The following is a 24942-nucleotide window of genomic DNA, read 5'->3' as shown; positions in this document are numbered from 1 at the left end:
AGGTCAGGCTTTCTCCATGTTATCACAGATTTTAAAGTGAGAGTGAATTACATAAGGAAAGAGTATATGTGAAGTCAATGTGTTCATGGTCATTACAAACATATTCATCTAAAATTGAAGGAAAATTAACAGCAACTCTGTGTGTGCAATTAAGAAATGAAAAATTGAACAATGAAGTTTCATTATGTTCCCTACACAAACATTAAAATATCCTCTCTAGTTATGTGAGTATAGTGCTTAGGTAGTACCTGACCTATTCATTATGGTGGGCTTTTTGGGAGGGGGGAGTGGAGGGGAGGGGTTGATTAAAACTCTTTTTTTTTTTTTTTGTTCTTATGTCATTTGTGAACCTATCCAAAGTCCACTGGTGTATCTGTTATGTGTATGATAGATAGTATCCGGGGTTGCCAACTTACGTGATTTTATCATGGCTGTAATATTTGCGGGGTTCATCTTCTGGAATCATATGACTAGGAGAACATTGTGACTTTCTGTGAAAAACTTTTGTGGTTCCTGTGGTTGAAAAGAGATGTTTGCAAACATGTCTGTGGCATTATTGGATGACTGATTTTTTTTTTTAAACTGGAAATTATGCAATTGAACTCTTTGTATAGGCTAAAATTTTCTGTTTGTTGTTTTGCATTCAATTTCCTCCCAAAAGTACACTGTGAAACTTACATATAATGTGGAGACAAATTACAACATGTAACCCGCACACCTTCTGGGTGTGGTGTACTGTCCCATTTAGGGATACTGAGACCTCTTGCACAGAAAATAATGAGTCTGCTCTACAGCTTTAACTACTGGGCAGTTGGCTTTTAGCTCATGTAGTTGAGGCTTGTACTCTAAGCTCCAGAGATCCCAGGTTTGATTCCACGGGCAGATGACCAGGGTCTTCTGGTGCTACAAACATTATAAAGTGAAGAAGGTACCTTTTAGCTCCTCTGTGCTTTTGTCCTCCACATTTGTGAAATAGCTTTCTAATGTCTTCCTTGTATAGTTACTGCAATTTAATAGGTGATGTTCTGTACTGTTTCCTTAAGAAGTCCAGCAAAGAACATGCAGTCCAGTGGAAGATGGAATATTGGGCTATTCTGGGGACTAGACTCCTGAGCTCAGAGAGGGGCTATTGGCTGGCTAAGTTAAAGCAGTCTGGCTGCCCTCTGGGCAGAGCTAGTGCTAGACAGAAGCAGACTAAGCAATTGCTTAGGGCCACAAGCAGCTCAAGGGGGAGGGGACCCTGTTAATTATTGGTATGTGTTGTGTTGGGGAGCCCCTCAAAATATGCCTGTGTAGGGTCCCCAGAGAGTTAGCACCAGAACTGCCTATGGGTGGCAGCTCTGCCCAGAATCTTTACACAACTGTAGACCCTCCTCAAAGCTTCCCTTTCAGTCCTGCCCCCAGTACCAGTGCTTGTGAATGGGTCTGCAGAAGACGGACAGTGCATCCAAAAGACAAACCCTCACAAGGTGAATCTGAGGCTTTTAGGACTCCTTTACACTGCTCCAGTTCTTTTTCTGAATGCAATGGGATTAGAGAGAGAGTGAGGATCTTGCCCACTATTGTAAACAAATGCCTTGAGAAATAAAACAGGAAACAAATATTAAATTACCATTGTAAAGTTAACAGCTCACGTTCCACATAGATAACTGTGATCACTAGTTACCATCAAGTATATGTTTAAATGTGAACAGTTGAATTGTATGAATGTTTCTCTGAAACTCTTGACTATCTTGCCTTCCGGTTTTTGTGCATATAAATTTTAAAGTTGAACTTATAGTCATCTACACACAATATCCTGTCCTTTTTTGAAGACGGGAAACTGCCTGAATGCTGAGTGTTTGTCTGCATAGTAAATAAAAACCTGTGGCAGCTGACTCGAGCTCTGGTTTTGGGTCAGTTTCATTGCTGTGTAGATGTCCAGGCTGACCCATATCAGCCAGAGCTGGCTGGCCTTATGTAGACATACCATTCTATGTTATTCATGCAGACTTGGAAATAGATAGGTAAGTTCACAAGTCTTTTTTTGATTTTCTGGAAGTAAAGGTCAGGATACGGACAAAGACAACATAAATTTTATGTAAGTAATGTGAAAGCAATTCAGTTCCTCCTTAACTAGGATCCATTTTCTTGGTATATCTTTGTCATAAGTGGAAAAGTAGAAGCTTTATCAGTTATTGGGAAAAATGGGTTATTTGTAGGCATTTTCATTTTGAATAAACGGATTTTTTTTTTTAAAAATTTAGTTTTGAAATTTGGTGTTCCTTTTGGTGTTTGGAAACAGAAAATTTGTGGATTTTGAGTTTTTTAAAATTTCTTTCCCCTCCTCCCTATTTTTAACATGCCTTCTTCGCTCCTATTTCTTCTTCCAGAGTAAAAGTTGTGGTGGTGATTATGGGGCGACAGGGGGTGAGGGTGAGTAAAAAGATTTTCATTTTTCCAGTCAAAATGAAAAGAATTTTGAAATGTGGACTGGAAATAATTTTTATTTTAAAATTTAAAAAAATTGAAGACCAACACTAAGCTGCAGAAAATGCTGATAATTGCAGTTTCTGCTTGATTTTTTTTGTGCGTGCAAAACATCTTTTATCAGATCTACTTTCAAGTTATCTAGCGCCTGCTTTTCTGATATTTAAAATTCTGTTACCTCTAATTTTTCTGCTCTCAGTAGCTTTTTAAAAGTAGTGCACATATGTAGCAAAATGTAAAGTCTGGTCTTCTTTAGCTTTGTTGGTGTATTTTCTTGGAGGTCTGGAATTGGTTTCTTGGTGACTCTTGTGCATTAGTTGAAGAGGTAAGAATTAAATTTTCAACAACACAGCCTTTTCTGTAGAATGTTCATTAGGCTCTGGGAGTTTACTAAAAGAAACGTGGTGACTACACATCTTTTCATCTTTCATTTTACCTTGCCTTCAGTCTCTTGATTCCTGAAATGTCAAGATTTAGGCTATGTCTACACTACAAGATAAATTTGAATTTATTAAAATTGATTTTGTAACACTGGATGTTATAAATTTTAATTTTAGTATCCTCACCACCCCACAGATTCCCCATAAAGTCAACTTGTTGCTGCTGCACTCAGTCACCAAACATCAACTGTTGCAGCAGTGCATTGTGGGAACCTATCCCACTGTTTTTTCATCTCCGTAGCATTCTGGGTATTTTTGTTGGCACAGTGTGGGGAAAAAAATGCCCCGCAAGTAGCTGTGGGTATGTAATGTCTTCTCCCCATATTGCATTACCCTCATTCCCCTCCCATAGAAAACAAATGATCATTTTTCCAGAAGGACAGAAGGAAAAGTAGGGCATCAATAAAGATCACCAAATTCACTGAAATCTCTTGCTTCTATATGGAATTGCTTTTTGTAACTGAATTATCACAGAGTTTACAAAAAGCAGCAGATGTCTGAGTCTTCTCAGCTGGCCCTCCAGCCAGTGTCCCCCTTCCCTTGATTACAGAAACATGATCCCTGAAAATAATACAGGAACAATGCAAAGCTTGAAGAAAGAGTAGAATAGTAAAGGTTTGGAAAAGAGAGATTTGCATGCATGAATGCTTCTGTGCCCTGAGATCACCCAGGAGTCTGTGTCTTCTCAGCGGGCCCTCTAGCCAATTTTCCCTTTGTTTAGGGGGCCAAAGTTTGAGGAAAGAGAAGAATAGAAAAGGTTAGGAAAAAGATTTTTTCTTCACATTTCACTACACAGTGTAAATTTCAACAAGCAGTGCTGCTCAAGTGGGGAGGTGGGGACCACCAAGCCCCGATTGACTGTTAGGGGACCGGACCCCTGCATCCCACGGGAGGGGGGCATTGGGTAGATAGAGGATGAAGGGCTAGTTGACATGGTCTTTTCAGTGTTACTTAGGCGGGGGGGGCGGGCCCCCTCATTGCCTTAGGGAGGCGTGGGTGCCCATGGCTGTGGAACCAGTTGAGATGGTCACTCCCATAGAAGCAAAAAATTTTAGCCACTGGGGGAGACTTCTTCTGGTCAGTAGCAAGCCCCCAAAAATATTTTTGGTTGGGGGGTGTGGGGTCTATGGCTCAAGGACCAGTTGAAATGGTCCCCCTGGGTGGCAGCATGTCCCCGAAAATCTTTCCCACCCTTGGAGCCCTCACCATATGGAAGCCAGGACATGATGCTGCCTGGAAGCATGATCCACACTGAACAGTAGGCACATCCTTTTATTGGGTTGGAGGCTAGCCACGTGACGTGGCTGGGCACAGGAAAAACCCCAACTACATGGGGCCTGCCAGGGAGGGAAGAGGGGCCCCTGCAGAAATGTAAACCACAGAAAAGAATTTTCTCGGCCTCTTATACAAGCACAATATTCCCTCTCCCCTGCAACAATCTAGCAGCCACGTGATGCAGTGGTGCAGGGGCTGGCGCCAGCGCAAAAAAATAAAAATCCAAGTGCTCAGTTCGCAGAGGTAGAGACGGAACCATGAACTCAGTGTTGGGGCTATTTTTAATGGGTAGATGTGCTCATAGCACTGATAGCAAAGAAAGAAAGATGTTTCTCAGCGTCTCATGCAAGCGTGACCCCACAGCTCTGGGCTTCCTGGTGCCAAATTCAAATTCTCAGGTTTCCTGTTACCTAATTCCTGTGTACCTGGAGAGCAGCAGAGATGGAAGTGGCCAGAGCAGAGGATGGGGGCATTGTGGGATACATACGGGACACTCCTGGAGGCTAAGAAATTCGATTCAAAGACATGGCGCTTCCACAGTCGCCTTCATTTGAACTTTTAAATTCAAACTTGACTCTACACCCACCTGCTTTTGACGATGGTAGGATATCTATGTTAGGAAGAGGATGAAGCTGTATGTATGTTTGTGGGGATAAGAGAAATGCAAGGGTGAGACTAGATACCAAGTTTATGTGGGGGGAAGGTAGAGAATGATGACTAGATGTGGGCATGATTTCATACGTGATTTCAACTTGCTTAAAAACATTCTTATGACTTACCTGGACAAAATGTCAGCTGTGCTTCAACAAGGGTGATTGTACTTCTTCACTGAATATTCTCTTTGTGTTTGGGGCTTCCAGAGTGTGCATGGACATTGATGCAGCCATGATGAAAGGGGAGAATACAGATGACAGACAACTCATAATGTTTGCATTTGAGTGAGGGATGGTTCTGGATATTATTGTGATGTGTACAAAGAATATCTGACACATACGCTAGACAGCAGTGTATTTGAAAGGCCCTAATATGCCTTAATTATAACTATGTTGGGGAACCCTGGTTGTAAAACACTATCTTCTTTTGTTCTTCAAACCTGAATAGGGGACCAATCCTCATAGGGGACTAGCTTCAGGTGAGGTTCCAAAGTTTGAGCTTTTTTATTTGTTTGTTTCCTCTAAATTGAAATTATCTTTCCAGCTTCCTCCCCATACACAACTTTAAAATGACTCCAGGGACTTGGTTTCAGTATTACAAAATAAGATACCTTCCCACACACAAACTCATATTTAGATTGACACCAAGAATGCGAAGTTTCATTCCAAAAGAGAATCGAAGAGAAAGCAGTGAGTGAAAGCATGTCTGTGATGAAAATTTGTTGAAACTCAACTATAACACTTACTACAAATTGTAATACATTGTTAGATCATCTTAGTTCTATAAGCACTGAACACTGTTAACTTTCAAGCGTACATCCAGTATTCTGGAATTGTGATCATCTGTCAAACAGGGAATTCACCTACTTACAAAGGACACTCACAAATAGAGCAATCAAAGTGAACCTAATTCTGATGGAAACTGGGACACTGTTCCAGCAAACTTCATGACATGTCTTTTTGTTTGTTCGTGCAAGATGGACCAGTTGTGGAGGTGTGGGCAGTATATAATAATGACTTGCTACTTTCTCCTTGAGCCATCCTGCTAGCATATTGGGGTTGAAGGAGGTGCAAAGGGTTATCAATTTTTCTGAAAGGGGTCTCTGATTTTAAGATTCCTCTAAAGCAAGTCCCTGGATTGACTGAAATGCTTTGTTAAATTTGCTTCTCTTCTGTAAAAGTGTATCCTTCTTATTTTTAATCTTGACTTTAGATTAAGTTGTTTATTATTGTCTTTCTTTTATAGGTAAAGAAACTCAAAGCCTTTGATGGAGATGTTACAAAGCTGTGTCAAGCTGATTACTTTATGTACTTACTAATCCAGGTGCCAAAGTAAGGAGGTACTAGTTTTATTATGTTCATGGCAAACTCCCGTTCTGGGCTCTGTTTTAAAGCTTAGCTTGTGTATGTTCCAGCTATTCTCTTCGGATTGAAGCAATGGTGCTAACAAGAGAATTTGCACCTTCTTGTACTTCATTGCGAAAAGACATGGCAATTATAAGAGCGGCTACAAAAGGTAATTAAACATGCTGTGACGTGCATTATGTTCTTGTTTTTGCTAGCAGATTGAACAATCTGCATTATAGAGACTAGATCTTGAATTTCAGGTACCTAGTAGCTATTTAAAGGATGCTAACTAGCCTCTGACATATTCTGTAAGGGTGTGCCTGTTGAATCTTTACTTTACTCCCAGGTCAAGTGTAAAGTGGCAATATTTATGGACTGAAATCATTTTCATAATGGATTCTCATATAATCTCATATAGATCCATTGCCTTCTGTTCTCCTGGTCTCCCTATTTTCTAAATTTTGTAGACAGGAGTGCTGGTGATATGTTGCTTGTTTGATACAGCAGTCAGACCCTAATTAAGTCCTTGTGTTTTGGCAGTCTGCTAACGTAGAGGAAAGTGGTTTATGGGGTACCATTAGGACTGCTTCCATAATGACAGATCATCATGCTGGATTAAACAGTTAAAAACAGGATAACTTAAATAATACTAATACTTCTTTTATTTTTTAAATGTTCAAAATGCAGTGGTTTCACGTATGTTTATTTTAAGCCTGCTACAGATTCCAGATTCCACATTTTACTTTGGCTATGTATTAATCAAACTTACAAAATAAAATGCTCTCCAGTGTTTATTCCCATGCTCCGATTACCTTGCAAATTTGTAGAATGCTAGTTCCATTATGTCTTCATAGCGCCATATGTTTCTTGTTTTCTGATGGCTTGTCTATACTTCCTGGAAGATTGACATGCTGGCGGTCAATTTTCCAGAGTTCAATTTTGCATGTCTGTTGGAAGATGTGGCAAAATCGACCTCTCTGAACTCAACTGTTGACCCCTGTACTCCATGCTATCGCATGGAGTAAGGGGCATCAATACGAGACTATGGAGCAGTAGTGTCCAATAGGATTCATCCTGATTGTCAGCTCCACCCCCCACATAACTAGGCACCCATGCCCTTCTTGCCCGCCCCGCCCCCGGAGCCAGGCACCAGGTCCCCACAGCTGCCGGTGACTCACCAGAGCCCCTGCAGCCAGAGACATGCACCAGGCCCCATAGCTGGAAACATGCACCCATTTCCCTCCCTCATCTACCAGGCCCCGGGGCCAGAGACATGCACCACCCCTCCCAAACTGCCAGGCCTCGTGGCTGGAGACCGCGCCAGGCCCCACGGCTGGAAACATGCACCAGGTACCCCTCCTCAACTGACAGACCCACGGCTGGGGCTGGGGCTGGCGCAGCACTAGCCACTCTGGGCCATGGCCACTGCCGCCATGTGCTTTTCCCACAAAGTGGTGGGGCTTGTGCACGGAGTGGAGGGTGCTCCATCCACCACACCCTGGTGTCCTGTCTGGAAGCATTACACTAGCTAAACTAAGGTCTGAACATATACTTGTGGTTTGGTAACGGTGCCTGTGACTTTGAATGATATTAATACCGTTTTCTCCCATGAATTTTCAGTTAGTTGCAGTTTCTTGCTTAAAAAAGAATTCACACCTTTATAAGCTTGTGGATGAAATGGATGTTAGTAACTGACAATCTATGTATAATATACACACTGTATATATTTCTAAACAAACAGCTTCCAGACAGTAATTTTCTGTTTGTTTCTCTACAGAGTTAATGTCATGCGAGGAACTACATTCCATATTATACTTGGTCCTTCAGGCTGGGAATATTATGAATGCAGTAAGTGTACATCAAAACAGAGAAGCCTGATTGACTATTGCAGTTCACCTATGTCACATGCCTTCTCTGTCTCTCTTCCTCTTTAGGGGGGTTATGCTGGCAATGCAGTGGGCTTTAAACTCTCATCACTGCTCAAGCTGGCAGACACAAAAGCAAACAAACCTGGGATGAATCTGCTACATTTTGTTGCTTTGGTATGTAAAAACTACCATCTCTGAGAATAACTGTCACAAGAGTTAGGGGAGGCATGGTTGTCTCATAGTTTTATTTGAGTGGAAGAGGTATGTATCATACATTTAAGAGGGTAAACATTAAGTCTCCAGTCCTTAACCTTTCCCTCCTTGCTTCCACACATTCCACTAGCCTGACCATGTGTGGTGATCCTATGCACAGAAAGCTGAACAAACATGAAGACTAGTTAAATCTGTGGCAGAAACTGTCTGGTACTCTGTACAAAGGAAAAATATTCTCCCATCCAGCCCTTAAAGTTTAACATCCCCCTGATTATTCCAGTCCTGGGATACTTGGTTAAAGGATCTGTCAATTTTGATAAAAACCTTCTTTCTTTTAAAACTTCAGAGGAGAAATGACTTACGTGATTGCTTTGCTTGATATATTAGATAGTGCTTAAAGCTATCAAGTCTGTTGCAGCTCCTTTAGGTTATTTTGCCTTTTGTCCTTTTCTGGTTCGAATGAATTGGAAGAACATCTGGGATGACTGTCTTGGCCAAACTTTTCTTCCCTCCATGGAAGGGGAAAAACTGAAATATCTCCATCTGTGATTTTTTTTTTGTTATTGTTTGTGTGCAAACTGGTTTGACTGCTTTCACATCAGCAAGCCACCATCAGCTAGCTAATAGAGTATTAGGTGATGTTTAGGCAGGAAATATTGTATCAGCCCAAACAATGGGTATTAGTCAATTGCCTTTCTCTAACATTCTGTCTTAATGGACCTGGATTGTTTTCAGTAGAAGAAGACACTATTATCTGTGCTCTGTGAAATGGTAATTGCTTAAACTTTGTAGGTCTGACCCTTATCCTTCTGAAAGTGAGGCTTTTTTCCAAATAATTCACTCAATTGAACTGAAAGAAAAATAAAACCTAGCCGCCATGGAATACAGAAACAAAGTGCCTTTCCCAAAGCTTTTGAAACAGTCTTCACTTAGATTTTAGCAGGGTAATGGAATTGTAAATGGACATTGTTTGTTTGTGTTCTCTTTAATTTTAGGAAGCACAAAAGAAAGATGTGGTTCTTCTAACCTTTTCAGAAAAATTACAGCACGTTCATGATGCAGCCAGGTAAGCAATGCAAACTGAGAACAGACTAGTCACAGAGGGGTAGCCGTGTTAGTCCTTATCTTCACAAAACAAAATAGCAGCCTACTTCTTCAGATCTGCCCCATGCAAGCTCAACACCTAATAAATTATTTTGTTAAACTTTAAAGTGCTACATGACTGCTGTTTTTGTTTTGTGAGAACTGACTATTAAAAAGTGACTGGTACTTTTTTGTGAAGCACATTCACTGAGCTTTGGCATTAAAACTGAGATCTTTCAAGTGTTTACCATTGCTTCACTTTCATTTGCAAGCAGATTTCCTGCAGTGTGCCTTCAGATGTAGCGGTTTTTATCAATTGATTTTTATGGGATTTTTTGCTTTCTGTCATCACACTGTCCCACCAGGTATATGAATACGCATTGCTTTTAAGAGATCAGCCTATGGGGCATGGTTGTTTTTTTTTTTAAATGGTGTCATGTTACTCTTTCTGTTTCTCTGTAGAATAACATCCAGCAATCTGTCAGGTTGGTCTGGTACCTTTCTTTCTATGTCTGGAAACAGGGACACCAAAAAAAAGACTACTGATTGTTCTGGCTTCTGCAGACTGAATTTCCCCATTTTTGTAACACCTGCTCTCTTTCTATCCTTAAAAGCCTCCCTCAGTAATACAAGCTCTACTGCAGGGTTTATGGGACATTCAAAATATTGGACAATCCCATTCTCTTAATATATGAACTTGTTTTACAAACTTGAGACCCTGGTTTTCTTAGGTGGTAGAGGGAAGAAAGATTGTTTTTGAATGGACATGTATTCATTCTGTGTATAGAATAAAAAACCTGTAGTACTTGAGGCCTTGAACTGAATAATTCTGCATTAATTCATGCCTGGCTAGCCTGTATATACTTGTGCAAGGCAGTGTATGATCTGGAACATAGAACTAGAAGCTAGGAGCCCTGAAGAGTTTTTGGCATAACTTTTTCCACATCTGTAAAATGGAGATACTTCATATCTCATGGATATGAGTCTTAATTTAACATCTGTAAAGTACTTTGAGATCCCGTGAATGAAGGTGCTGTGTGTATGTTGGCACTAGACCTGGCTTGAAACGTCTATTGGAATCTGTCAGAATCTTGCCTGGCATCCAACTGTCTTACTCTGGACTCCTCACCAATCCTCCTGGCAGGCTGCTGGGAAGCCCAGGCTTCCCAGGGAGTTGTTAGAGAACTTCCATTTTGGCTCTCACAAAATAGAATTTTTTCTCATCGTTTCCCATCTGTGAAATATTTAGATGTTTTGACCACCTTGTCCCCATTTGGATGAAAGTTTTTGTTGTTGTTGTTGTTTTTTGTTTTTAATTTTCCCCCCTCAAACTCAAAAATTTTCATGGGAAGGAAATGCCTGTTTTCTGGCCAGGTCTAATTTATGAAATAGCATTTGTCATTTAATCTGACTAAAACCAATGGCGAGACAAGAGTGAAAGAAACCAAACCATATTATGCATGAACAAGATTGAAAATTCATTAGTACAAACTGCCAATGAACTGCCCCCGCCAGTCATGCATTTGTTAACTAGTTATCTTGCCTTTTGTGATTGTACTCCCCTGCTATTTCACAGGTCTGCAAAATGTAGTCCATGTCATCTAAAGCCTTTTTGGCATGCTAAAGGTTCTGCAAAGTACTGGGATGCAGATCTCTGATGCATTGGTGATCTATGCTGGAGCAGGGAGTGTTTCTGCAGAGGTGAAGGAAACTGTAGAAAAACAGCTGACCTCATAGCACACTCCCTGCTCTAATGCTGATAATTACAGGTGCTGCCGCCACCATCACCAGCCCTGTGTACTCTGGGAAGCATATCATGGGCACTGCAGTTCACATAGCTGTAAAAGAACAGCGACAGCTGTTAAAATCTTGCTGTTGGTGAAATGCCCGCTAACCAAAATCAGTGCGTGCAATCAGTAATGTTGGGTTAGCTGGGAGAAATTTATTAGTGCTTCACTTCCTAAGTGAAACTAAAATTCTGTGGTAGTATTGAACTTGCTGTTAGGGTAATGCCATCGCTCTGTGGGGACTTACTCTGAAAGATCCATTGCTGAGACAGAGAGAGAGAGACTCTGCTACTAACTTGCAGGAGGGTCAGGAAAAACTGTAGCAGCAAGGCCTTCAAACACAAGGAGGCCCAGGTTCTGTAAGAACAGGTCAATTTCTGTGGGTCTTGGGCTTGCTGCACTGCATTGCCTGGTGAGCAACATCACCCCGATAACCATGCATGAAACCTGCAGAAGGGGCGGGCGAAATTCTTCTGTAACTTGCACTGCTGTTTTCAGGGAGGGCTAGCCATTCTTAGGTGAATAGGCTGTATGGAGGTCGAGTCACATGGAGTGTGTCTGTATAGCAGCCACACATCACGTTAAGGCTGTGTCTACACGTGCCCCAAACTTCAAAATGGCCACGCAAATGGCCATTTCGAAGTTTACTAATGAAGCGCTGAAATGCATATTCAGCACTTCATTAGCATGCGGGTGGCTGCGGCGCTTCGAAATTGACGCGCCTCGCCACCGCGCGGCTCATCCCGACAGGGCTCCTTTTTGAAAGGACCCCACCTACTTCGAAGTCCCCTTATTCCCATGAGCTCATTTCGAAAAGGAGCCCTGTCGGGATGAGCCGCGCGGCGGCGAGGCGCGTCAATTTCGAAGCGCCGCAGCCACCCGCATGCTAATGAAGCGCTGAATATGCATTTCAGCGCTTCATTAGTAAACTTCGAAATGGCCATTTGCATGGCCATTTCGAAGTTTGGGGCACGTGTAGACACGGCCAATATGGTAGAAAGATGAAACCTCATGGCTGCTGCGTCAAAGGTACTTGTGGCTCTTTTGAGCTGTCTGCATTGCTGCGATTTCATGAAGGAATATCCTCTAAGAAAACTTAGGGAACCTTTCAACATTGCAAATAAGCAGATTTCTCTGGACAGGTTTACCAAGCAGGCAGGTCTTGTTTGATGTACAGGTGGTGTATTATGACAAATTTATGAAGCATGCAACATCTAACAATGGGCAACTCCTTTCTCTCAGTAAGCACTCTCTGTATATCCTTTTTTTAGGTTGTCCATTGATAGCATAGAAGCAGAACTTCATTCTCTATCTGCCAAGACAAAGTCTCTTAAAGACAATATACGACAGGACCCACAACTCTTTCGCCAGATGGAGGGTTTTATCCAGGTTTGTAGAATATCTGTGCTAATATGTGGATGTCACTTCAATGCAGCATTGTGTCTCAGTGTAACATAATTTGTGTGGATGTTACTAGAGAGATAGCCATGTTAGTCTGTAATCTATCAAAACCAAAATGCAGTCATGTAGCACTTTAAAAACTAACAAAATATTTTATTAGGTGATGAGCTTTCGTGGGATAGACCCACTTCTTCAGATCTCCAGCCCTACCAGAACAGACTCAATATGTAAAGCACAGAGGTCCAACAATTTTTGGCCCTCTGTGCTTTATGTACTGAGTCTGTTCTGGTAGGGCTGGAGATCTGAAGAAGTGGGTCTGTCCCATGAAAGCTCATCACCTAATAAATTATTTTGTTAGTCTTTAAAGTGCTACATGACTGCATTTTTGTTTAGCACGGATATGTTAACATGCAGTGGATTCACTTTAAATGTCTGCCACATCATAAATAATCTGTTCAGAGCTGCTTATACTGCAGTTCTGTGCTTGTCAAATAAGATTTAATAAAGGACTACATGTTTTAGAAGAAAAAATATTGGATGTATGTTGCCTTGAGGGCTAATGAGGCAAAGCATATTTAACTGTTGTGAAATAGCTGATGGAGATGAGTGGTTAGAATATCAGATTATTTGCATGGCTCTACTGCTTTTTGTTTAACATGCAGAAACTAGATTCTTACCAGCTTGTTGCTATGCTGGAGCATGTCAGTTTTATTTGAGACTGTACTGAGCATTTAAACCCTAGCTGGGAGACTGAAGGGGTGTTTTTAGCAATTCATATGTTTAACAGATTTACTATGGATTAACCCATAGCATATATTTTAGTGTGGTGGTTTTATTTCATTTTGCATTCTTGTCTTTCGCATGCAAATAAATAGAGTACTTAACTTTTGAAACAATCTTGACATATGTAGTGTAACACTTCTTTCTTTAATGAGCGTAAGAATCTATACATGGGCTTCTGTGAAGTATGAGTGTGTCTGTGTCTTTTGCAATGTATAAGTTGTAATAACAATACAGCATTTACCAAGAAACTTGTAACTCCAACAGACCCAGGTTGTTGGCCCAAGAGATTGACCCTGCAACCATAGGGGCTAAAGTCCTGTGCTCTGCTACATAAGGTAAAGGCCAGCTCATTTGGTTGAGCACAAAGCTTTAGCCTCTATGGTTACAGGTTCAGTCTGCTCTGCCAACAACCCAGCTCTGTTGGTGTTACAAGTTGGACCTTGTTTGGGATGACCTGCTGAGGGAGCTCAGAGTGGGCTTCCTCAGATGAGGGAAGCATGTAACCCCAGAGGAACTGAGACTATGTACTAGGGAGAGGTGAAGTCTCTGCTCTACAGCCTTGGCTGAGGACTGGCTGGCTTTTAGCTCATGTGGTAGAGCACAGGGCTTTAGCTCCTATGGTTGCATGCTCAATCCCTTCCACCAATAACCTGGGTCTGTCAGCCTTACACTTGTTAAGGCAGCTGTGATTTTAATATTTAAAAGCTGTTAATGGGTAGCCTTTGCACTTTGTTAGGAGCAGTGAAACTGATGAGGAAAAAGGGTGGATTAAGAATGGGGTAGCTGCCCTCACTCTGAGTTAATTAGCTTTTATCCTAGACTCTTACTGTTGTGTTTTAACATGTTATTTTAATTGCTAGCTTTATGTAATATTAAAACCTTGTTTAGGACAAATTCCAAGTGGCGTCTTGGAACCATTTTTCACTGTACAGATATATACTTTCATTTTTGAAATTACTGGTAGTAACAAATCTGATAAGCCATCTGAGCTGATGTCTTCCTTATGAATGAGCTACTAATACATGCGGCGGGGCGGGGAGAGAGCAGGAGAGAGAGAGAGAGAGAGAAAAAAACTGACAAGCAAAGTTTTATTCCTACAGTAATTTTCTCCTGCCTGCAAAACAAACAAACCCCACCCACACCCTTAGGCTGCTGACATTAACTGCTACTTTATACAGATATTTTGTTTAGTAGGTTGTTTTTAATATTTATGACACTATTTTCAGCTTTTTGTTATACTTGTAAAACTATTATACTTTCATGTTCTAAATTAAACAAACAGAAGACTGTATGGCATTATTTGTGTCTGTCTGTACTTTTAAGAGAAAAGAGGGAGAGTAACATAATATTTTTAGATCAATATTGCAACTTCGTAAGCTTTTTCAAGTACTAGTTCATCTTTAGTGGTTGTTAGACTTAGCTTTTATTTTGTCAATTCTTTTGAAAAAATGGCTTGGATTTAAAGTGCGTAAGTCCATTCCTGCTTTCCCTTAAACCATTAGCTGAAGCGTTACGTAGATTCTTATTTAGGTTCTCTACACTGATACACATTATGGATCGTATCTGAGCAACTATCTCATAGAATACCCTCAGACCATGTATCTATTTAAAATACTATTGGCTGGGTCTACACGTGTCCCTTCCGTTCGAAAGGGGCATGTTAATGAGCAGGTTCGAAAGATGCTAATGAGCCACTACAATGAATATGCAGTGCCTCATTAGCATAATGGTGGCCACGGCGATTCGAAAGTGCGGCTTTTAGAATCGCGCGCCACCCGTGGAGACTAGACCTTCCGAAAGGACCACCCCCCCAGTTTTCGAAAGGCCTTCTTCTGATCACAGATAGGAAGAAGGGCTTTCGAAAAGCAACACGCGATTCGAAAAGCCGCACTTTCGAATCGCCGTGGCCGCCATTATGCTAATGAGTCTCTGCATATTCATTGCAGTGCCTCATTAGCATCTTTCCAACCTGCTCATTAACATGCCCCTTTTGAAAGGAAGGGGCACGTGTCGACATAGCCATAGTGTTTAAATTCACTGCCAGAGTGAGTCAGTATTATTAAATGAAGGGTGGGTAATATTATCTGGATCTGCCATGGAAAATTGGAAACTGAAATACGTTAGCAGTCTTTAAATTTTCAGTAAGCCTCAGTCCTCAGATGGACCTAATCTCATGATGAACCACCTCTACCTGCCCCGAGAGAAGACTGCCCAAATGAGGAGTATGTCCTATAGAAGAGAATAGGAGCATGAGGCAATCAAACTACAAGTCCCATAAAGCACCACAGCGGCATTTCATTATCAAATTATTTCAGATTTTTGAAGGAAAATTGGAAGTGATCCATGGAAAGCAGACACTATTTTATTTTACATTGCAAAACTCCTGATTGGCTGAAAATGCAATCTTCTATCCAATCCCTTTTTCAAGGAAATATTTCAGCCATCCCTAAATACAGTTGTGAGCAGGCTGACATGGCATGCAGATATGAACAGTGACATGTCAATGACCAAAAATGCTCTATGCTGACATAACTGTCATATAGCTAGCTCCATTGTTCACAACCATCTTCAAACACAATAAAATATTGTAATGAAGACAAGCTGGAAAGTAAATGATGGGGGTTCTGTAACTAAGTTGTATGTGTGGGGTAGACAGGTACACTTCTGGGATGTGGATGAGTTTGGGTCACACATTGGGATGCAGTAATATGGCCAAAACCAGGATGGCATTAATAGGGGAATTAATCATGGATTTAGTCCAGAGGAAGAGGATGCGAATTTAGTGTAGCAAGGATAAATTCTAGGGAAAGAAGGTGCTGCCACTAGGAAAGGCAAAATCATTTTGAGCAACTGTCAGAGGCATCTGGAAGGACCAGGAGCTGTAGATGAGAAACCTTAGTCTGCCTTTGTAACAGGCAGGTCCAGCCTGATAGCATTGTTCTGAGACTCTGAGTTTGAAACCTGTTGTGTTCTTTTAATCCTTCACCTAGTGACATATCTTGTTCATTGGGATTACTGCTTTGATCAACTTTTCTCCTTTTTCTTTCTTCCTCCTGTCACTGAAATGGCAACAAGTCTGCTTTTACATTGTAGGATATTACTCTCAAAATTGTAATTTATTGGATTATGTGATAGCTGGTAGATGTCCGGTTTACAGAATATTCGTTTTATTGCAGCTTGCTGTAAAGGATCTAAAAGAACTGGAATACTGGAAACGAGAATTACGTGAGCAAGGAAATAAGCTTATTGACTTTTTCTGTGAAGACAAAGAAACCATGAAACTGGATGAGTGCTTCCAAATATTTAGGGACTTTTGCATTAAATTCACCAAGGCTGTTACGGTAAGGAGAATGAAAACCCATTCTCTGTCACTTAAAATAAATCTGTGAATTCTTACATACTTTAAGACTGCTTCAGGGACCTAACAACCCCATAATATTTGACATATTTGTTTGAACTAATATCGTGGCAAATTGCCCATCTCTAAGTTTTTCATTGCTCTAAGCAAACTGGAAATTGGCTCCCTCTCCTTCCCTTCTAGCCAATCCAACAATGAAGTCAAAAGTTTTGCCTTCCCAAATATTTTGTTACCAGCTGATTGATCTAACAGCTCCTCTAAATAGTCTAATCAAGTAAGTGTCTTTGTAAGATAGCTTCCTCCCTCATCCTCCTTACAAGTCTGTAAAAATTCTCTGTCTCTGACTTGCATCCTTTTTCCCTTGAGAGCAAGGCATTAAGTGGTGTTTTGGGTCCCATGAAGACTGTTTGTAGCCTTGCTGGGAGGAAATATGGGGAAGCAGACTAATATCTGCTTTATCTGTTTCAAGACTTGTGTTTATATAGAATATAATTATGTCCATTTTACAAATATATCCAGTCCTGCCATTGTGGTCATAGCAGCTGTGATGTAAAAACAGCCTTTGAGGCCTTTGTTCCTACTTTGGCCATTGGCAGATTTGCTTTTTCCATGGACAGATTTCTGTACATAAATACATTTCTTTGTCTCTTTTAATCCAATGCGTCATGCCTGTTTTCCCTTATAGTGCTGTACAATGGTATAAACAGGCAGCATGCAATTAAGTAACTGTTTGACACTGGCATATTAAAAATTCACTAGAAAGTATTGTTGGATGGGACATGAAAATGTGAACAGTATTCCCGGCTTATGAACAAACACAAAAGAGATATCCAATACCCAGGTTCATAATAAGTAACTTAAGTATCTGGAGTATTATCACTGCCCTCAGTGTGCCTACCCACCTTTTAAGGGGCTATATTGAACAAAACTAATTCAGAATGTATAAATATCTCAGAGCAGTCCTTATTCTATTTAGCCTGTGAAGGGTACTTCAGTATTAAATTCAGCAACACTGAATTGCACTTCTGATTTAAAAAAAAAAAAAAAGTCCTGTGTACTGTTATAAGTGACACTTAAAATAGTCACAGTTGGAATTAGCTATTAGCTATGGTTGTTTGTTTGATTTGCGCATTTGACAACAATTTGTAATTTGACTTTTTCCCTTCCCTTTGTTCTTTTAACACATACATTATGTCAATCTCTTGTGTTTGTGGCTGTCTTCAGCAGCCTGGTAGATAGTTGTGGGTTTGTTTTGTTTTTTTAGTAAATTTATCATTGTGAATATTGCTAGGCTTCTCTGATGGATTAGTAATGTAATAAAAATTATGCCCTCCAGAAATACATACCAATTCTTTGCAAGGTCTGGTTGTCCTTTGCATCTGGAATAGAGCTAGCAAATAGATATTTTCTTTTACCAATCACATCCATTGCAACTAATGCAGACTTTCAGCCTAACTGTGAAATAGAGAACACATCTAGTCATTTGTATGCTAAAGATATTTCTCTTTAGCTTTTTTTTTTAAACTGAAATCAAAACCAACAGTCTCTCTTGGCAACAGTACCTTTTAATTTACCATTAATTTCCAACTTTCTAGAAAGCTGTTTTATAAAGAAAATTAACTTTAATAAAAGTGGCATCTTTGGCATGGGTAGCAAATGAAACAACGAATTTGTATCAGTCCTTCCTGCTAACTTCTCAAAAAATACCCAAAGCCTTTTAGCATTGTATCACATATAGTAGGGTTGACAAATTACACCAGGAAATAAGTCTCATTTTGGAAAAGGAGGAGCAGCAATTTCTGGGTATACAGGATAAAAGAGTATTTTGTTTAAAATACCATTTTATAGTGCTGTCCATCAGCCTGGCTAGTGTTGTGCCTGTGCCTATAATACGAAATCATGAGTTGGGGTAAGTGAAGACATTATAGTGAAAGAGGTAATTTCATGCAAATAGGAGACATGTGTAATTGTTTGTGTATTGGGAGGCATTTGTTACCAAATACTGCAAACTGATTGTTATCCGCTAGGAATCCTCCAGGTTCTTCTTCATGAAAGAGGTCACCCTCAGAGTAATAAATAATTAATTTCCTATTTGCAAGGAGCCACTAAACTATTAATAAGAAACAGACCAAAAATAAGAATCACATTTGAAAGCATTTTTTATTTAATATTAGTATTTTGAACAAGTCTGAATATGTCACATTTGTAAATATGGCATGAGAAAATTCCATAGAAATGCATCATTGGTGAGATAAGAGAGTTCAATGGGCAACCTCACAAACAGAAAAATGTAGAGAAATGTCCTGCAATGTTGTATTAAAACAAAGCATATGGTAATAATAAAGTTCCTTAAAAATGTGTATTTTTTACATTGTGAAATAATTAATAAAACCATAGGCTATTGAAGGATGTCTACCCTGTTAGGTATATTATATGCAATTATTTTTAACCAATTCGTATTCAGAAACTGATATTTAAAGATGATCTGAAAGATAATCTGTTTTCAATGAGACACACCTAAGGGCAGGATTTAGTGCATTCCATTGTAATGGAATAAACCCTTTGTGCCAGAATTTTGTTCTACTATCCAAGCCATTCCCTTTCTTTAAGAAGAGAGTTTGATTTTTATCAGTTGTAATTGTGAAGAACCACTGCTGAAGATCAGATAGCCTCAGAAAGACCTACTAGAATTTGGTGGCAGCCTGAAAAATAACTCTGAGAGGTATGAACTACCCCATGCATCAAAGGTTGAATCCCTGCTAATTGTTTTTCTATGGAAATTTTCTGCTGCTGCTAGTACTAACACAGCTCCTCTTGTGGTGCCAACAGAAGAAGTGCCAGGGTAGACAAGTGCTGCATGCATACTGATGCATGTAGTTTGTTTTTGTATTTTAAATGTTACAGGATATCCCTCCTCTGATTAGGTTTTAGCAAAATATTGGCAAATAATGCCTGTCCTCAGTACCTTGTCTATACTAGCACTTGCTCTGAGTACAGTTGTGAGAAGTACATTTCAGAAAATTCTAGTGCAAATAAGGCTTTAATAGTTTGTGTGAAATCTGAAGGTGACCATTCAAATACAGTATTTAACTGCCACTGACTCTAGCAGAAAAATATCTAGCCTACCCCAAACAAGCCTGTGCTGTAGTTGCCTATTTTTATATGTTAAATTTTAAATTTTGTGTAGGTTGATACGCTAAATTTTGAGTGTGGGAACAGCGTAACACTGAATTTATCAAAATAAAGAACACAACATACTGTGCTGATTAGAGTATTATTGTCATATATAATTCACTGAAGTCCTTGCCACAGTGTGTCCTGCCTGCTGTGCTAGAACACCACAGAACTTGAGTCTTAGGTATAGTAGACTTCACAGGACCTTAGCTATAGAATACCAGTTGCCAAGGAACAATTGCAGATGTAGTGCTTGAGCATAAGCTCTCTGATACTCCAGGTCCAGAAGGAGGGGACTGTAAAGTAGGAGGCCATATGGAATCTTTTTAGCATCAAACTTGATTGTTGTAATGATTGAGGTTAATTGTATATCCAAAATATTTCATAGTTAAATGTTTGCATATTCAGTGAATGTTGCTGTCTTAACATTTACAAAAAGTGGACTTAAACCTAGCATATGGTAGTTCAGACTCTTGTTGGTCTCTGCAGGGGTCTGATAGTCTCTTTCATTGTTTCAAATGCTGTCCAGTCTAATGAGCTCTATTAGTTACACAGGAAACTGTGTACAGAAGTAGCTGTGGTAATTTTAGTGGGGAGTTGACAATTGCAGAAAAAAATGAAAGGATGGGTGGTTTGGTTTGAAATAAGAGATGCTTCACGCTGAAATGTATATTTATCTGCCTCTTCCTCCTCCGCTTCTTTGGCAGGAAAATAGAGAACGAGAAAGCCAAGAGATTCACCAGCAGCAGAGATTAAAGGAGTTGGAGGAAAAGCGCCGATCCTGGGCTGCTGGTGAGCTCGGGGGCTTCGAGAGAAGTAGCAGTGAAAATGATGTCGAGACATTGGCTAAAAAAGAAATCGAGGACTTTTTACCTTTCTTGCGACCAAAAACTCAAAGTCCTTTGAATAGAAATCCCAGTGCTAGGCGCTCCCGACGGTCTTTAGGGACTACTGCAGACAGAGAACTTCTGACTTTCCTGGAAGTCTCCAAAAATGAAGATCCAAACAAATTCAACAGCCTTCCTCGTGCAAACACACGACAAGCAAGACCCAGCATAGCCTTGATTGCATCCAAAGAGCCTAGAGATCTCAGTTTAAATAACTTGAACTTACGCCAAGCCTCTGAAGCCAAAATGGACAGCGCAGATCTGTCTCAGTTACCTTTAGCTCAGTCCAGTCACTTACAAGACATGGAGATGAGCTCTACCAGTAATAACCTCTGTAACTTACAAAAGAATAATGACAACAAGCAGCACAGGTCCAATGTGCCTTGTGTGGAAGTGGGAGAGGTAGCTGCCCTTGCTGTTGAGGAGAGTGACGTTGTTAAAGCACTACAGAAGTTTGATATTCAAGGAACAGAACCTGTGGAAGACAGGCCTTTAATGAACTTAGATTATGCTGGTGCAGCAGACTTAGACACTCTTGATGACCTGAGCTTACGCTCCCTCAGCACTGCGGATAATGATGAGCCAATGCCCTCTTGCAAAAGTCCCAGAGAGGTCGATGATTGTCAAGCGAAGGTGGCAAGTTCCAGGAGTGATGTTTCAGAGCATACCACTAGTATCCTCCCTCTCATGGATACAAGTGTTTCTGACAGTAAAGAAGACCGGCCAATTTTTTATGTATCTGATACTACTGATTGTTCTCTGACTTTAGACTGTTCAGAAGGAAATGTTTTAAAATTAGCGGATGATGAAATGAAAGAGCAAGATGGCAAAGCTTACTCTTGTGCAAATGATGCTCAGGATGGTGGTAGTGCAGTCTCCTCAAATCTGAATTCATCCTCTGCAAAGGAAATTTCTCCTCATACTTTTTCAAATGATGCAGAGGACTCCAGCGGCAAGTACAACTTTCCTAAAGAAAAGCCTGTGAAAAGTAAAGATTCCTTAGGACCAAAGAGAAACTCTCTAAAAGACAGATCTTCCAACTCCTCAAAATCCAGTGGCACTCGCCCTACCCAGACAGCTACTGCCAGACCAATAAGAACTTTGAATGCATCTGAAAATGTGAGCATGAGAAAAGTGGTGCCCATTTCCAGGTCAAATAAAGCACCGAGCAATGTGAAAAAGCCAGAATCTAAACCTGCACCTCGAGAGGCCATTACTGCTGAAAGCCAGCCATCAAATCGCCACTCTGTCCGAGGCACAACAGAAACCCTTCCACGGACTCCTTACAGGCACAGCTTATCAGTAGAGGAGCCAAAATTACAGAGAGGGACTGCAACTTCCAGCAGTGGCCATTTTGAGAGGGACCAACTTCAACGCAAAGGCTCTCTTAAAATGCCAGGTTCTAAATCTGTCAGGAATATTCCCAAATCCAAACCAGAAGAAAGTAAGATTTGTCGCTCCATTGTAAAACCCCAGGCTTCTCCAGATGCCAACAAAAGCACAACAGCCAGCACTCCCAAGACACCATCCTCTGTTCCAAATTTTGCAAGAGACACAGTGGCTTCGTCCTCAAGGAGTGCAAAGGTAGAGCTATCTAGCTCTTCAAAAACTCCAAGAATCACAAGATCAGTGTCTCAGAGGCTACCTAGAATGAGGCTAGCAACAGCCTCTGATGACCTCATCCCCAAGGAGAACACTGGAAACACACTAAAACGCGCAAGTAGTGCTAGAGTGGTTAAAAGGAACACAGATCAGAGTGCTATTCTTAGTGCTAAAGTGGAACCTACAGCAAAGGAACAAGGCATAATGGAGAAGTCTCCCCAGAAATTGAAAGATGCAAACCGGACCACAATAGGGAAGATATTTATTTAAACCATTATTGAAGTAAGGGTGGGGCTTTTTGACATCTTGGGGTATGAACGTGGGTTTAAGCACTGGATGTCTTGTGAAATAGCCACAACAATAATATCATTGTTTTAATAACATATCCTGGTACCTAACGTGCTGTATGCCATCAGAAAAGAGCAACTACTTTTTTTTTCTTTTGGTCCTCATCCTCCTGTTAGCATGAGTTTGAATGTATTAAATGTTACTGTAGTGAAGTACAAGTGCCACAAATCTATTGTGCATTTGAGGTGCAATACATCACCAAAAACAAACTTGAAGGAATTAAAACTACTAGTTCAAACATTTTTGTGATTCTTTTAAAAAAAAAAAAAAAAAAAGTGGGGGTTATGGCCAGTTTTTGCATACAGGAGCCTTTTTTTTTTTTGAGGCTTTTAAGCAGTTAAGTTGGTTCTTTTATTCATAGTTGAAACGACACCTTTGGAATGGTACAGAAAATAAACTTAAGTGAACATGCTTTCTGTCACACTTACTTCCTTGGATTCGGGAGTCATCTGTGCCTATTGCAAAGTCCATTGCTGGTCATTGGACACTCTGGGAAACGCTCGTCTGAAATGGTGAAAAAGGACATTCACTGTTTGTGGCTCTCCTAACCTCATTGAAGAATTTATGGCATGTCTTACTGTGTATATGTGTCTGTCTGTGTAGGAAGGAGGGAAAACTCTGCTGGGCAGAAAATTTATTCTCCTTGAGTGTGGCAGAATTGTCTTGCACGTACAAGTAGAATATAGTAAAAAATGACTGGTGCTGGTGGACATACTGCAGCTGGAGGTAACGCCTATTGGAAGTACCACCAGTAACTGTTAGGGCTAGTAATTACTCATGTTCTGACTTGTTTCAGTCAGATGCAAACTTGCCAGCTTTTGGTAATACAAAAGTGCCATATTTATAATACATATCAAAGGTGATGCAGCTCAACAGTTGAAGGTTGCATCCTGGTGCGGAGCACTTTCTTACCATTCCTTGTTCCCACTGATTTATCTACTATCAAATTACTTGAATGTTGCTATGGCTGAAAAACAGCCATTTCCCTGCCTCCTCCTCCTCCTTTCTTTGCCAGCCCTGAGCATTTAGCAGGAAACACACAGCTTACACATGACAATGTTTTGTAAATGAAGCTTCTTTGACTACTTCAGATGTGGTTCATAAAGTCTAAAGTGGCTAAAGAATGGATTAAAGATGTGTTTTAAACTAGTGTTTCATAAGCTTTTCTTTTTAAAAAAAAAAAAGACTTTTTTGTGCAGATACAAATTTTAGCACCATGTCAGACTAAGATGCAGAGAATGAGGGAAAACTTGTTTTAACATGCTTTGTGCCTTCCCAAGAAAAATGTATGTAAGTGTGCGGAACCTTTCTCTAAACATCTTATTTAAACAGTAGCCTTTTTATTCACTTGTGAATGAGACCTCGTTTTAAAAACCTCCATAAACTGAAATCTATTTGGAAAACAGTGGCAGCTTACTAAAGGTATACCTGCTTATCTGACACATCACTCCTACCACCCCCTTCCATTAGGAGTTCAGCATTAACTACCTGCTCATGCACTTCCATGGGCTACCAATCAGTATAGCAAGCTCTATGATTTTAATAAAGCAAGTGGCCCTTAACCAAGCAGATTCCACTGTAGACAGCATACAGAAACACTGTCAGCTGTTCTGTGGGTCTTCTTGTGAGAATCTGTCTCAAAGTGAGAACTTTTTTAAATCAACTCTTAGGCAAGGACCTCCAGAGAGAATATTGCTTTAAATCTCATAAACTTGTGGGCCTTATCTCCCTTGTGGGTTAAATATGAACATGTGTCTCTTAGCCCTCTTTGTGTCTTTGTGTACACATCTGTGAAAGCAGGTGACTTTCTTTTATTTTTTAATTTTACCTTTTATTGGTAGTAAGCTTGAAAAAAGTAATTTAATTCTGTTTGGAAAATGTAAATAAATATCTATATAAATGTCTGTAAAGCAGTGTATTTAATGGACCATTTATACATTTCTGAGTAGCTTAGTAGTTTAATAAAGTTCCCACATACCGGAGTCCTGCTTTATAGTTTCACTATTTTCTGTTTTATTTTTTATTTTGGTATTCTAGTTCTTAAACCAGGGTCCCACAGTGGTCTGAGCATTGGCCTGCTAAACTCAGGGTTGTGAGTTCAACCCATCAGATGGCCATTTGGGGCAAAATAGAAGAGGGTGTGGGAGGAAGGGATGGTGCTTGGTCTTGTCAAGAGGGCAGGGGACTGGACTCGGTGACGTCCTGAGGTCTCTTCCAGTTCTGTGAGTTAAGTATCTCCCATGTGAGTCACTAT

General features: G+C 40.3%; 1 protein-coding gene across 1 annotated transcript in view; it reads left to right on the top strand.

The window, feature by feature from the left end:
- The window catches only part of FHDC1 (FH2 domain containing 1), a 54353-nt gene extending 29683 nt beyond the window's left edge, over positions 1–24670 (top strand). Inside the window, exons 5-12 of the mRNA XM_074991896.1 lie at positions 6084–6169; positions 6253–6353; positions 7962–8032; positions 8119–8226; positions 9261–9331; positions 12407–12524; positions 16496–16660; positions 20559–24670. Coding sequence (XP_074847997.1) covers positions 6084–6169; positions 6253–6353; positions 7962–8032; positions 8119–8226; positions 9261–9331; positions 12407–12524; positions 16496–16660; positions 20559–22610 — 2772 coding nt within the window. The 3' untranslated portion in view covers positions 22611–24670. The remainder of the gene's footprint in view (positions 1–6083; positions 6170–6252; positions 6354–7961; positions 8033–8118; positions 8227–9260; positions 9332–12406; positions 12525–16495; positions 16661–20558) is intronic.
- The last annotated feature ends 272 nt before the right edge of the window (positions 24671–24942 follow it).

Source organism: Carettochelys insculpta, chromosome 4, assembly GCF_033958435.1.
Source record: "Carettochelys insculpta isolate YL-2023 chromosome 4, ASM3395843v1, whole genome shotgun sequence".
Lineage (NCBI taxonomy): Eukaryota > Metazoa > Chordata > Testudines > Carettochelyidae > Carettochelys > Carettochelys insculpta.
This window is presented reverse-complemented; position numbering and strand designations above follow the sequence as displayed.